The sequence below is a fragment of the Castanea sativa genome, chromosome 2 (genome assembly GCF_040712315.1).
Source record: "Castanea sativa cultivar Marrone di Chiusa Pesio chromosome 2, ASM4071231v1".
NCBI lineage: Eukaryota > Viridiplantae > Streptophyta > Magnoliopsida > Fagales > Fagaceae > Castanea > Castanea sativa.
In genome coordinates, this window is record NC_134014.1 from 49,208,050 (window position 1) to 49,220,730 (window position 12,681).

Sequence of the window (12,681 nt, forward strand, 5' to 3'; positions counted from 1 at the left end):
AAACAGTTAACTATAGTGCTTAATTCTTTTTTTTTTCCTTTTTTTTTTATTTTAAATTTTTAAATTTAATTTTTTATATTTTAAAAGTAGTTGAGGCCATCCCTTGAAATTATGGTCAAACTTAAGGGGCATATAGGAGAACCCATGTCCCCAATAAATGACATGTGAGTAGCTTAAGCTACATCTTTATGTTTCACACATTAAATATGTAATCTCCCATTTTCTCTTCTCTATTTCATTGAATCATAATTACATCTATCTAAAAAAAAAAAAAAAATCATAATTGCATCATCTGTGAAATCAAATGCACAAATCATACATCCATCCAAAAAAAAAAATTAACCCACATTCTTAGCATTTAGACAATTTTAAGCGCCGTTTAAAAAAAAACTTGTATTTGTTTTTTTGTTTAATGGACACTTCTACTCAGTCCTCATCCCCGAAATTTTCCATTTGGTTTTTAGTCCCCATAATCCCCATGGGGGAGATAATCATTTATACAAAAAGTCCCCATGAACTATTTGTCTATTCAGGGGCGTAGCCAGGAATTTTTGCTTGAGGGGGCTAACGTAAAACTATCATTTTGATTCAACGAAAAACTCAAAGTACAGTATATTTATAACACAAGCTTGTTGATAGAATTTTTTTGTCGGTGTAATTCTATAGCACTCAAAAATCAAAATACTAACAAGTTAATTGACCAATTAAGCATCTTAAGTCTTTTTTTTTCTTGAGTTTCTCCTATTTTTTTGAAAATCCATAAGTCCATAACATTCATAGAAATCAAATATAAGTATACAACAAAACTGCAGAAGAAGAAGAAGAAGAAAAAAAAAGTTGGTATTTCTCAATATTTGCTTAGCTTTAAATAAGAAAACTCTTTGTCAAGGAAGTGGGAGAAACTAATGAAAATATGATTACGTGAGAGCATCTTATGGAAGAATTAATGTAGAGAAACTGAAGAGAGAACGCCAAGTGATGAGGAGAGTCTTTTGTGGAATTGTAAAGTGGAAGGAGATATTGTAATAGTTTTGAGAAAGTGTAAAACTTAAATACAATATCCTAAATGTAATACATTACGTTCTTCAATTAAATTCAAGCACATATTTAACATGTCCAATAAAATACAAACAATAATATTATTTTTAAGGATACTGAAATTCAATACATATGAGTTTAATCAAGTAATCTAAAGTACTACTTCTCAGTATTATCCTTTCACAAAAATTGAATAACTAAAAATTAGAAAAATATGGACGTGGCTATCATGCTTTAGAGAAGAATGGGAAAGACAAGAGGAGTTAATTTTTACCATTGCACAGTTGGGATTTGGGGTGGGGAGAATTTTATGAGTGATGCATTGGAGGGGGGGCCAATCTTTTAATCTTGTGAGGGCCAGCTCTTAACTCAAAATGATTGTAGACTAATTTTACTTATAATTAGAGAGGTTTTAAAAAAAATTGGGGGGGCCATAAGGTGGCTCCGCCTCTGTGTCTATTAGACTCCAACTACCTTCTATTGTTTGTTTGAATTTTGGATGGAATATTGGATTTTTACAGCTCATTAGCTATTATAATCATGAAACATAATGGTGCACGTGTAATTATATTGCTATGCCTTATTTATTTCTTAGAATGGCTTTCAAGAATACTCATCCTTTTAATAACAAAATAATAAATGACTGTCTCTCAACAAAACAAAATAATAATAATAATAATAATAATAATAATAATAATAATAATAATAAATGACTGACTTCTCATCAATTATTATGCATTTTTATTGCAAAACACTAACTCTCTAAGCAAAAACTCCAACCCAAAATATGATATACGCGCCAAATAAGTGGATGGGATGCTATTTAGGGTTGTTTTAAATATAATTGTATTCTAGTGAAAACACAGTTGCATCATTTTTTTTTTTGGGTAATAAAATTGAGGTGTACTATTGTTCTAATTAACACCATTCAGTAGAAATGTACAATCGAATTTTGTGTTCTTTATAGTATGAGCTGGATCAAGAGTTGGATTTTTTTTGGCTGAGAGATTGAGAGCTGGATTGAATAGAGATTCTTGTTGTCACGGCATGTCACATAAATAATATTGCATACTTCATGACAATTTGATCACCCTCATCATATATATATATATATATATATATATATATATATATATATATATATATAATTTGATAATTATAATAGGAGATAAAAGATTTAAACTATGAATATCTTTGTTGGAAATATTAAAATGTGTGAGTTGCAAGGCTTTTGATGCCCGCATAATTATCTTACTCTTTTTTGTATTTTGTTTTATATATCTATATATGTTTTATGTTTTATGCTTATGCCCTCGTTGCAAGTTTCATATTTGCTCCCCCTCCGAACACCTTCACTAACACTTTTTCTAGTATTTTTAAATGTCCTCCAAAATACATTTTCTTAAATATTTTGTTGCATTTTTTAATGATTAATCATCCACCATAACTTTACTCATTTTATTCATTATTAATCACCCAAAAGATAAAATTGACACACCATGAGGTCCATGACACACACACACATGGCTAATAATCACCCAAATTTTATTTTATATTTTTATGAAAATATTTATAATTTTTTAATTCAATATATTTACTTGCGTATATTATTGGGAATTTTATTTCCTTGCCGTCAGCCCCCTCATCCCAACTTTTTTTTGGTTGTGATGGACTTTCCTTGTCCTTTTTTTTTTGGGTTCTATGGCCTACAAAAATATGAATCCACAACCATATCGACCCAAAATGTCTCGTTTACCCTAAGACTTAAACTTTCATTTCCTACATATAGAAAAAGCTCCTTCATTTGTCATTCTCATAGTCTCATCCTCACCCACCCCCCAATCTCACTCTCTATTTTATACTCTTCACTTGCTCTCTTCTCTTATAGTCTTTACTGCACAATAAGGAGAGAAAAAAAAAAAAAAATGCTCACCCTTGCAAGCCACAATCTTTGATAAAAACTTATTCAAGAACTCTCTTTTGATGAGATTTTCTTGGGTTCTGAGAGATTTTTGAGGTCCTTTCAATGGCAGAAAGCCATGACTGTTCCACCTCAAGCCTTCTCTGTGCTGAGAACACCAATACTTGTTTTGATGATGTTGATGGCAATGCCACAGATGGGTTTGGGGTTTCCCCTTCTTGGAACCACCAAAACAATCACACACACAATAAAGACTCGATTTTTGACACTATTAGATCCGAATCCTTGGAGGGTTTTCCATTGCAGAGTGAGGAGAGAGTGAGGGAGATGGTTGAGAGGGAGAGAGAGCATTTACCCAGAGATGATTATCTCGGGAGACTGCGCTGTGGGGACTTGGACTTGAGTGTTAGGAGAGAGGCTCTTGATTGGATTTGGAAGGTTGGTCTAATTGATTTTTCTCAAATTGGTTTTTGGATTTTATCCCATTGATTGTCGGTTCCACTCATAATGCCTTTGATTCTCTTGTGGTTTTTATGAGTATTTCAGGTTTATGCAACTGTGTTTTTGTTTTCAAGAACATGTTATGGTGTTATTACCAAGACTAATTTCTTAACAATGTTCAATTTTCTCATAATAGAATTTCATCTTCATTTATGAAATGTGTTTTCTGTGCTTTACCTTGTTTAATCAATTTCTAAGTTGTCTATGAATCTTATGTTTATTCCTTAACGAGTTTTGTGTGGTAACTTGAATGGATTGTTTAGTTTGATTTGAGTTTTCCTTCTATCTTTGCCATTCATTCCCATTTTGACAAATTCTTGGTTTATTGTTTCTCGTGTCAGATTGATAATTTGTTCATCAAATATAATCTCTTTCTTGATTCATGAGAGGGTCACTTCTCTTAATGACTGGGTTTTGTTCATTGTGATCAACAGGCTTATGATCATTACAGTTTTGGACCATCAAGCGTGTGTCTATCCATGAACTACTTGGATCGCTTCCTATCAATTAATGAATTGCCAGTAAGTTCGGACATAGAAAGCAAGTATGCTTGTTTCTTTGATTTTATTCTTATTATTGTGTTTCCTTATTGATTATCTCTATCCTTGATGTTTGTTTACCATTTTTCTTGGGCATATAGAGAGATAAAAGTTGGGCTGTGCAATTGTTAGCTGTAGCCTGTGTGTCATTAGCAGCCAAAATGGAGGAGACTAAAGTGCCTCAATTGGTAGATTTACAGGTATAAAATTCATGCACAATAATTTGAAGTTGTTGATTTGGCAATTTGATATGTTCTGAATTTGGTATTGATTCGATCTGGTTGCCTTTGTGATGTGTGATTGTGTGCAGGTGGGAGAACCTAAGTTTGTGTTTGGAGCTAATTCTATACAGAGAATGGAGCTTCTGGTGCTGGGCACATTGGGTTGGAGGATGCAAGCTCTTACCCCTTGCTCATTCATTGATTACTTTCTAAGCAAGATTAACAAAGTTCAGTATCCATCAATATTATCCATTTCTAGATCAGTACAACTCATATTAAGCACAATCAAAGGTCTGTCCCCATTTGTTGTGTTACATTCTGTACTTGGATGTTCTTGAGAATTAATTGGTTTGATGCAGTGCTTGGTGGGAATTGATTGCAGGTATTGACTTCTTGGAATTCAGGCCTTCTGAAATTGCTGCAGCAGTGGCCATTTCTATTTCAAGGCAAATTCAGGAAGTGGACATTGATAAGGCCATGTCTTGTTTCAAACATGTAGAAAAGGTAAAACTGGTGGTGCCCACTGAAATAAATCCAGGACAGGACATATCTGCTTTTGCTTATAAAAAGATTTGACCTTTTATATTTGTTCCAATTTGATGAGCTTATGAGAAATTTGGTTTATGTGTGGGATTTTGCAGGAAAGGGTGGTGAAGATTCTTGAACTGATGAAAGATTTGTCATTGATTAGTGGCTCTGCTAATGTGGCAAGTAACTTAGCTTCATCTGTGCCCCAAAGCCCTGTTGGGGTTTTAGATGCTGCTTGCTTGAGCTATAAAAGTGATGAATTAACAGTTGGGTCATGTGCAAATTCTTCACATAATAGTCCAGATACAAGGGGAAGACTCCAGACAGACCATCTAAAGTAGAATTCAAGTCATGACATGTGAATTTTTATCCTTCACACCCTAGTCCAATCAGTTTGGTTGAATGGGATTTTTGGTGTGGTTTTGGAAGTGCCCCTTTTGTTACAAAGGAAGAGAGAGAGAGAGAGAGAGAGAGAGAGAGAGAAAGAAAGAGTTTTGAATAAATAAATTAAGGTAGAAAGCAATTAAGGAGGTGTCATACTTCTTGCATGAGAAAGAAAGTCATTAGCTGTTTATAATCACAAATTCTGAGACAGCCATTTTATATTAGGAAATGGTGGTGGTTGTCCTGGTGGATTAGTATGTGTTTAGAAAAATACAGCTTTTTGTTGTAGCTTCCATTTCAAATGAGAGAGAGAAGGAAGTGAGGGAGATATTATAGAGGGAATATTTCTTAAATTTGTTTTCTTTCTTCCAATGAGAAATAGAAAAATATCCATCAATCAAGTTTTGAAACAGAAATTAGTTTGTCCTTAACAAAAGAACCAAAGAACCATGGTTGTTGCCTTAATACTTCTAATATTACCGTGCCCCATATGGATTGATGACAAATTAGATTAAACGATGTCGTTTTGGCTCTGGTAATAATTATTGTATTTTGTCTGTTTATTGTTCTTGGAATTGGAAATGGCCAAGCTGGGCCCTCCAGCCCTGAGCCCAGCCAGGTCCACAACCATCTTTTGTTTTGATTGTTTCCGGTCAACATCTGGGCTTGCTCTGCACCCATCCTGTTAAGTCTAATGTAATAATGATGAAAAAAAAAGGTAGCATAAGAAACCTTGGGAATGCACTGTAGTGTGTAGTGTACAAAGCTAATTCATTGTGGACACATGTCATTTGCGTTTCAGAGTGAGACTTGAGATGAACTGATGGGCACGTGTGGTCAATTTTTTTATTTTAAAAAGCAGAGTAGTTATATACTTTTATTGTGGGCCATTTTTTTTTTTAAATTTTTACTAACAAAACAATGAAAAGTGAAATTATTACCGCTAGGTTTGACTCCATAGTAATGCTGGTAATAATTTCTTACTATATATGTTGGTTTTCCTCTAAGAAATTATAGCTTTTGTTGCAGCTAACTTCTCACTTTTGACAATGACAGGAGTAAAGTTATTGTCCAAAAATAATAATCGAACCGGTTGGTGGGAGATTTAAAATGATAACAATAATAATACTGAGAGAGATTATATGTCAATTATGGTTAATATATTTTAATTTCAAGTGATGGTTAAAACTAATAATTTCAGTGTCATGACTCATGACTATGATAAATAAAAGACTTTGAAGTAGCTTTCTCTATTAACTTCACCCATTAGGGGTTTGTTTGTATGATATTTCAAAATCAGTGTTTTGAGTTTAAAATAAGCGTTTGTTAGAAAGTTATAAAGAGTTGTAGTTGCCAAATAGAGTTTTGAACTTTTAAAACGTTCTTTTATACTGTCAAAATGCCTAATCAAACGAACTCATTCATGAAAACTCAAATTTTCTCTCAAAAAGTGACATTTTCATCACTCTCTCTCTCTCTCTCATATAAAAATATAATTACCTATCCAACGTGTGACCTTTACCTGTTTACCAATGTTTGCAACTGTAAACGAGCACTAGCTCAAACAGTCAAAAATAGAAAACAGCATTATAATATGAAAAACCTTAATTGATTAACAACAGCTAAGCACTGCCAATTCTATAATTAACATTAAGCCAATTATAACAGACTACTATTATGTACTATCAAGGATCCCAATAGCATATAAACTTATATTTACATGTCATATGATATGAGATGGAAGTGACGAACCAACAGGACTAGTAAGTTACAGAAGGCAATTTGCCTTGAAACTTTAAAAGAGACCAACTCAGAGATAGATATTAAACTAAAATGACTCGATCAGCCTTAAACTTTGAGTACCAATTTTTATATTTTAAAACCTTCCTATTTATTCATTTTTCAGCTCTCTCTCTGACTCTCTCCATGTGTATTTGTGTACGGGGATGGGGAGAACACAAGATGCTCAGTGAGTCAGTGCCACTGCAAAATTAGTCGAGGTTCGGTACCAAAATTTTCAGCTGTGACTTATTGTATTTAACTGAGAGATATTTAAATTGATTTCTCTGAAGTTCTTAATTTTAGTTTGGTATAAATTGTCTCTTGCTACTTGCTAGAACCAATATATATAAACACAGGGCGACAATTACAAATCATCTTTACGAAATGTGAATGTGAACATCCTTTCATTCCTTCTTACTCCAAATTAAATATATATAAACAAAGGGGGGTTGAGGTACTTGTCTTTAATGTGATCCAAGTACTAACATTTTCCTTGCCAAAGATTTCTTTTTTCGGGTAAAGTTGCTTTGTGCACATAGTTTACCACGCTCTTCATTGATTTTTTATAAAAAGTCGAGTCACTTTTAATTTAAGACACATTTATTTATTAGCTTTTGTTACTTTCTAATATATACGAGATTCATTTGAAGCATGAGGACACCCATTAACTAGTATAAATTATTTTATAATATTGTTACAAAAAGAAAAGGTTCCAAAAATAATCACACACCAACACAAGACCCAGTGGAGAACTTTTCTAAGTGTGCGTGGTGGATTTTCAAAAAACAAAAAAACAAAAACAAAGGTGGGCGTCCTGGTGAAAGAGATGGCACTAAATATATCACTATGTAAAGAAATATGGAAGATGGGTAAAAAAGGGTTTGGCCAGAGCTCTCACGAGAATCATAACCCTTTTGTTTTGTCAATAGCTTTGGATGGTAAAGAGAGCATTTAATTAATATTGTCCAGTTCCACAATGAGAGCTTAATGGTAGGAAAATGATCTTTCAGTTACAGCATAACAGATTGACATAGGGAAGACAAAAAGAAAAGTACAAATACAAAAAGTTTTTAAAGTTCCATAGTTTAGCCTTGGGGCTTGGTCAATCATATTCTATCTCCAATTTAAAACCTTGAAATCATATCTGATACATATAGATTATTACCGACTTACTGTTTATTCTGCTAACTTAATGGGGCTCATTTTGGAGAGTGACAGAGAGACTCTTATTCTCAATTTAGATGGACTCGGTTACGTGTACGAGTTTGTAAGGAAAATTCAAACTTTTACTGACTGGGGAGTTGATGTAAGATCTTTGACCAGTCAGTAATATTAGTATTATTCAGTGAACTTAGTTTAACGAGTTATTCATGTTGTCACGTGCTGACGTGCATGAGCCATACGAAAAATACAGCTATTTTATTGGTGAAGAACACAGTGATTGCTTTGTACGAGCAAAGCATACATCTTTTTTTTTTTAAAAAAAAAGAAAAAGGGAAAGAGAGAAGGAATGAACGTATTAATCTTGCTTTCATGTGCATTATTAGCCAGGCTAGGAGCACTTTCAGATTTCTCCTATACTATCATCACCAACACGTACAGTGATTCCCTGGTGTGTGTTTGTACACAAACAGTAACACTATCCCAAAAATGTTAAGCAAAAAGGAGGGACGAGCTTGATTATTAGGATATGTAGGAGGTGATAACTTGTACAAAGGATATATACATCAATATTCTTGCATTCATGCGTGGTACATAAATGTGAATTCCTAGTACATATACGAGGGATGTGGTGCCTTATGTATCAACTATCAAGTATATACAATATCATCTTCACATGTATATGAGGTTCACACGTGTGAATTTTACATAAAAAAATGTTACATACACCTGTAATATAAGATACTTTTTTTGTGAGAGAAGTACTTCCTTTGTCTCAAATTGTTTGGCCTAATTAGAAAAACCCAATTATTTAGGGAAACATCATTAATGGCCTTATTTAAAAAAAAAACAAGTTAGAAATTTCCTAAATTACCCTTAAGCAAATTTATCAAAAAATTATTTAAGAAAAAAAAAACATATCTAGTATTGAGCAATTTTCAAAGTTATTGTAGATTTCAAATTCTATTAGTGTACTACTATTACAATTTGTAAACCTATATTTAAATCCAAATTCTATAGCCACCAAGCCTAATCCAAATTCAATCTTTATTTTTAAATCAATTTTTAATTCGGTAGATTAAAAACTCTGGTGGTAAATCAATAGCTTTGGTACTTTTACTAAAGCTATAGCGGATAAAGATGCTGTGTATAGTGGATTTCAAAATTTAGGTTTTTAATTTTTTTTAATTAAAAAAATGCTCCCACAAATAAATGAAGGGCATAAAGGGAACGTTAATAAATTATTGATGTTTGGCTTTTCAAACAGAACATAATTTTAGAACAGCCCAAAATGGCATACAGACCAAACAATTTGGGACCAAGGAATATTATATAAGATTTTTCTTTTTTCTTTTTTCTAGTGAGAGAAGTTTTACATACACATGTTATATCATAAGATACTTCTTATGATTCATAGAGCTATAACTACCACCATATTATGGGCAACACTTTTTGCACATGATCAATGTATGATGGGATCAAACAACTTTAGTACAAGTTGGTAGATATTAAGGATGAAGTTAACTCCAATTCATTGTGTGATGATTCAAATTAATGGACATTCACATATATTTTTAATTACATGACATATTTAATAATTATGAGAATTGTTTAAAAGATTTAATGAGTTATGTAATTAAAATACATATGAATAGTCTTATTAATTATCAAGTAATATTTTGGAAGAGATCCTCCAATCCAATTTGGATACAAGATAAAAATCTGCTCTAGTCTAATTTAAGTGTAAATGTGTGTGAAACTCTCTTCTGAAGACTTGAACTCCGGCCCTTACCCCCCACACCTCACAAGTTTTTATACTTGTGGAGTGACCACCGCACCAAGGGTGCGTGGTGGTCTCCAATCCAATTTGAAGAAAGAAAAACTTTGTTATTGTAATGGCTCCACTATGTTATACATCCTGGCATGAATGACAAACTTCATATAGGAAATAACAAGTCATTAATTACTCCTATTAGTGTTATTCATGGTATTTTTGTTCCCTCCATTTGAATCTAATCACTTTACTCACTATTACATCAATCACTATTTTCTTTCCACATAACCAAATCATAAAGACAAGGGCAAGGTTAGATGCACACTAAAAGTTGATTTAATGAGACTGTCATAAAGGCAAGGGCAAGGCGCACACTAAAAGTTGATTTAACGAGACTATCATAAAGACAAGGGCAAGGCTAGATTCACACAATCACACTAAAAAGTTGATTTAATTAAAGCATATGATTCGGATGAGCAGGACTTATTCTTCACTGTCTCATTGCTGTTAGTGTGCCTCCAAAGTTTTTCTCTTGGGCCAAATAATGTATGCCACCCCAAAGTGCTCTATATCTTTTAATGGTGGGCTGGTGGGTTATTTCAATGGTAGAAGGGGGCTGAGGCAAGGGGATCCATTGTCCCCCTTATCTCATTGTTTTGGTAATGGAAGGTTTTTCCAAACTAAACTCTATATTCATAACTCACTAAAGTTCAAGTTTCATCTAAAGTGTAAAAGTTTAAGGCTAACTCACCTTTGTTTTGCCAATAATTTGATGAGTTTTTCTGCTACAGATATCCATTCAATAAGCCTGGTACAAACGGCTTTAGAAGCCTTCAAAGTTAAGTTCTTTTTGTTGCTTCAAAGTTAAGCCTTCACAATAAAGATGCAAATTATTGTGATCATTCAGTTCAAAGAGGAAGCTTCCTGTCAGGTACCTTACAAGTGTTCCACTTATTTCGCGGAGATTGTCTTAGAAAGAGTGCTTTAGTTGGCAAAATCACAGCCAAAGTTAGTTCTTGGTCAGTGAAATATTTGTCTTATGCCAGAAAACTTTAATTAATACAATCATTTTTGTTTAGCTTTCAAAATTACTGGTCTAGAATGTTATTCTCTCTAAAAAAGTCCTTAGAGTCGTGGAACAAAGATTGAGTAGCTTTCTTTGGAATAGTTTAATTAGTTAGCTTCGCAATTGGTGCCAAAATAAATTGGGATTTGCTGTGCAATCTAAAAAGTGAGGGAGGATTAGGCTTAAAGAGGATTGAGGATTGGATCAAGACAGCTATCAGAGGTTATATTTGGTCATTGTTTGCTTAGGCTGGATCTTTTTGGGTTCCTTGGGCCCAAGCTAATCTCTTAAAGGGCAGTAGCTTTTGGATTGTTAATATTCCCCGGGATTGCATGTGAATTTGGGATCATTCATATCAGTTTGTGTATAATAAAAAAATATGTAAAATTTATACGGTTTTTTTTAAAAATTAATTACTCACATTAATCCATGTATAATTATGGTAAGTTTATAAATTTGTTACAGTAATTATGTAAATTTACAATAACACTACTTATTTTTCATTTAATTATTTATTCTTTTTTTTACGTATCTCAATGATGAAAGAAGAGAGTGGATGGTGGTTATTATATGTGAAGAAAGAGAAACAATTAAAAAAATCAAGAAAAAATTAATATTTTAATGAAATGTAGTATATAAAATAGATAATCTAATGTGAGGTGTTTTGAAAAATAAGTATATAAAATAAAAAATGTAGGTTCTCATGCTAAAATAGGAGGCATACCCCATAATAGGATATATTTTCCCCTAAAATAGACATGAATTTTTGCACGAACTTATACAAACGCTCTAAGGAAGATTTTAAAACTTAGAAAGGATGCTGCTCAGATTTGAAGTTGGAACAGCCTCCAAAATTCTCTTTGGCGCGAGTGGTGGCTTCTAGATGGTGTCCTTTATCAGATTTATAGACAATAGAGTTATTTAGTGCATGTTTTAGCCGGTTCTCTGAATGTTATGGTTTTTAGTGTTTTGCAGGATTAGGGTTGGCATTGGCCTCCAGCTAAATATGAAGACCTAGTAACTATGCAAAGTAAACTCCCATTATAGAGCTGGTGGATGAAAATAGGCCTTATTGGATCTCTTCAAAGTCTAGTTTGTAATCTTGTTTTAGTACCTGGAGCTATATAAGGAGGAAAAATCTCGAGGTCAAGTGGTGGAAACTAATATGGTTCCAGGGTGCAATTCCTAAATATGCTTTCATTGGTTGGCTAGCTATCTAAAATAGATTGTTGAGAAAAGAGAGGCTTTTTAAAGTTAGGTACATGTGCTAATAATGCTAGCTGTGGAATCTGCAGAAATAGAATTGAGGACAGGGGCATCTTTTCTTTGAGTGCCCTCTGTCCAAGGGTCTCACTATCAGCCCTTTTACTTTACATATATACTGGTTGGAACCTCCTGATGTTTTTAATGAAAACATCCACAATTCAAATCCTCCTGATGTTTTTAACAGAAACATCCACAATTCAAATCCTCCTCTCCCATTATACATCTATTGAATTCTCAAAAAAATTCTGAAGAGATTATCATCAAAAGTGTTAAATGGGAAGTTAAAGAAAGGGTGAAAACAGGTGGTTTCTGCATCTGTGCTGAACAGAGCAGAGCTGTGCTCATGGGGCATCTCTAGCTCAGTTCTTAGGTGCCCTCCTTGTAGATGGTTGAATGTTTAGATTTCCCATCCTTGTTTGCTTTTGTATTTGTCTTGAGATGCTGGCTGGCCTAGCTGGTTCTTTTTTAGTGTCTTTATGCTGTATTGATACACACGTTTC

At 33.3% G+C, this 12,681-nt stretch overlaps 1 protein-coding gene across 1 annotated transcript; it reads left to right on the plus strand.

The window, feature by feature from the left end:
* The first annotated feature begins 2,853 nt into the window (after positions 1 to 2,853).
* Positions 2,854 to 5,548, plus strand: LOC142623969 (cyclin-D4-2-like). Its single transcript, XM_075797460.1, has 6 exons — positions 2,854 to 3,397; positions 3,895 to 3,981; positions 4,101 to 4,199; positions 4,310 to 4,511; positions 4,603 to 4,724; positions 4,862 to 5,548. Exons 1-6 carry the CDS (start codon positions 3,065 to 3,067, stop codon positions 5,087 to 5,089), a joined length of 1,071 nt encoding a protein of 356 aa, XP_075653575.1. The 5' UTR covers positions 2,854 to 3,064; the 3' UTR covers positions 5,090 to 5,548.
* Positions 5,549 to 12,681: the final 7,133 nt, after the last annotated feature.

What these genes read in the sequence shown, in the direction of transcription:
- LOC142623969 (XM_075797460.1), top strand. Translation starts at nt 3,065, where the DNA reads ATGGCAGAAAGCCATGACTGTTCCACCTCAAGCCTTCTCTGTGCTGAG. An exon ending in TATCAATTAATGAATTGCCA is followed by an intron (nt 3,982 to 4,100) that starts GTAAGTTCGGAC and finishes TTGGGCATATAG; the next exon opens with AGAGATAAAAGTTGGGCTGT. An exon ending in CATATTAAGCACAATCAAAG is followed by an intron (nt 4,512 to 4,602) that starts GTCTGTCCCCAT and finishes AATTGATTGCAG; the next exon opens with GTATTGACTTCTTGGAATTC.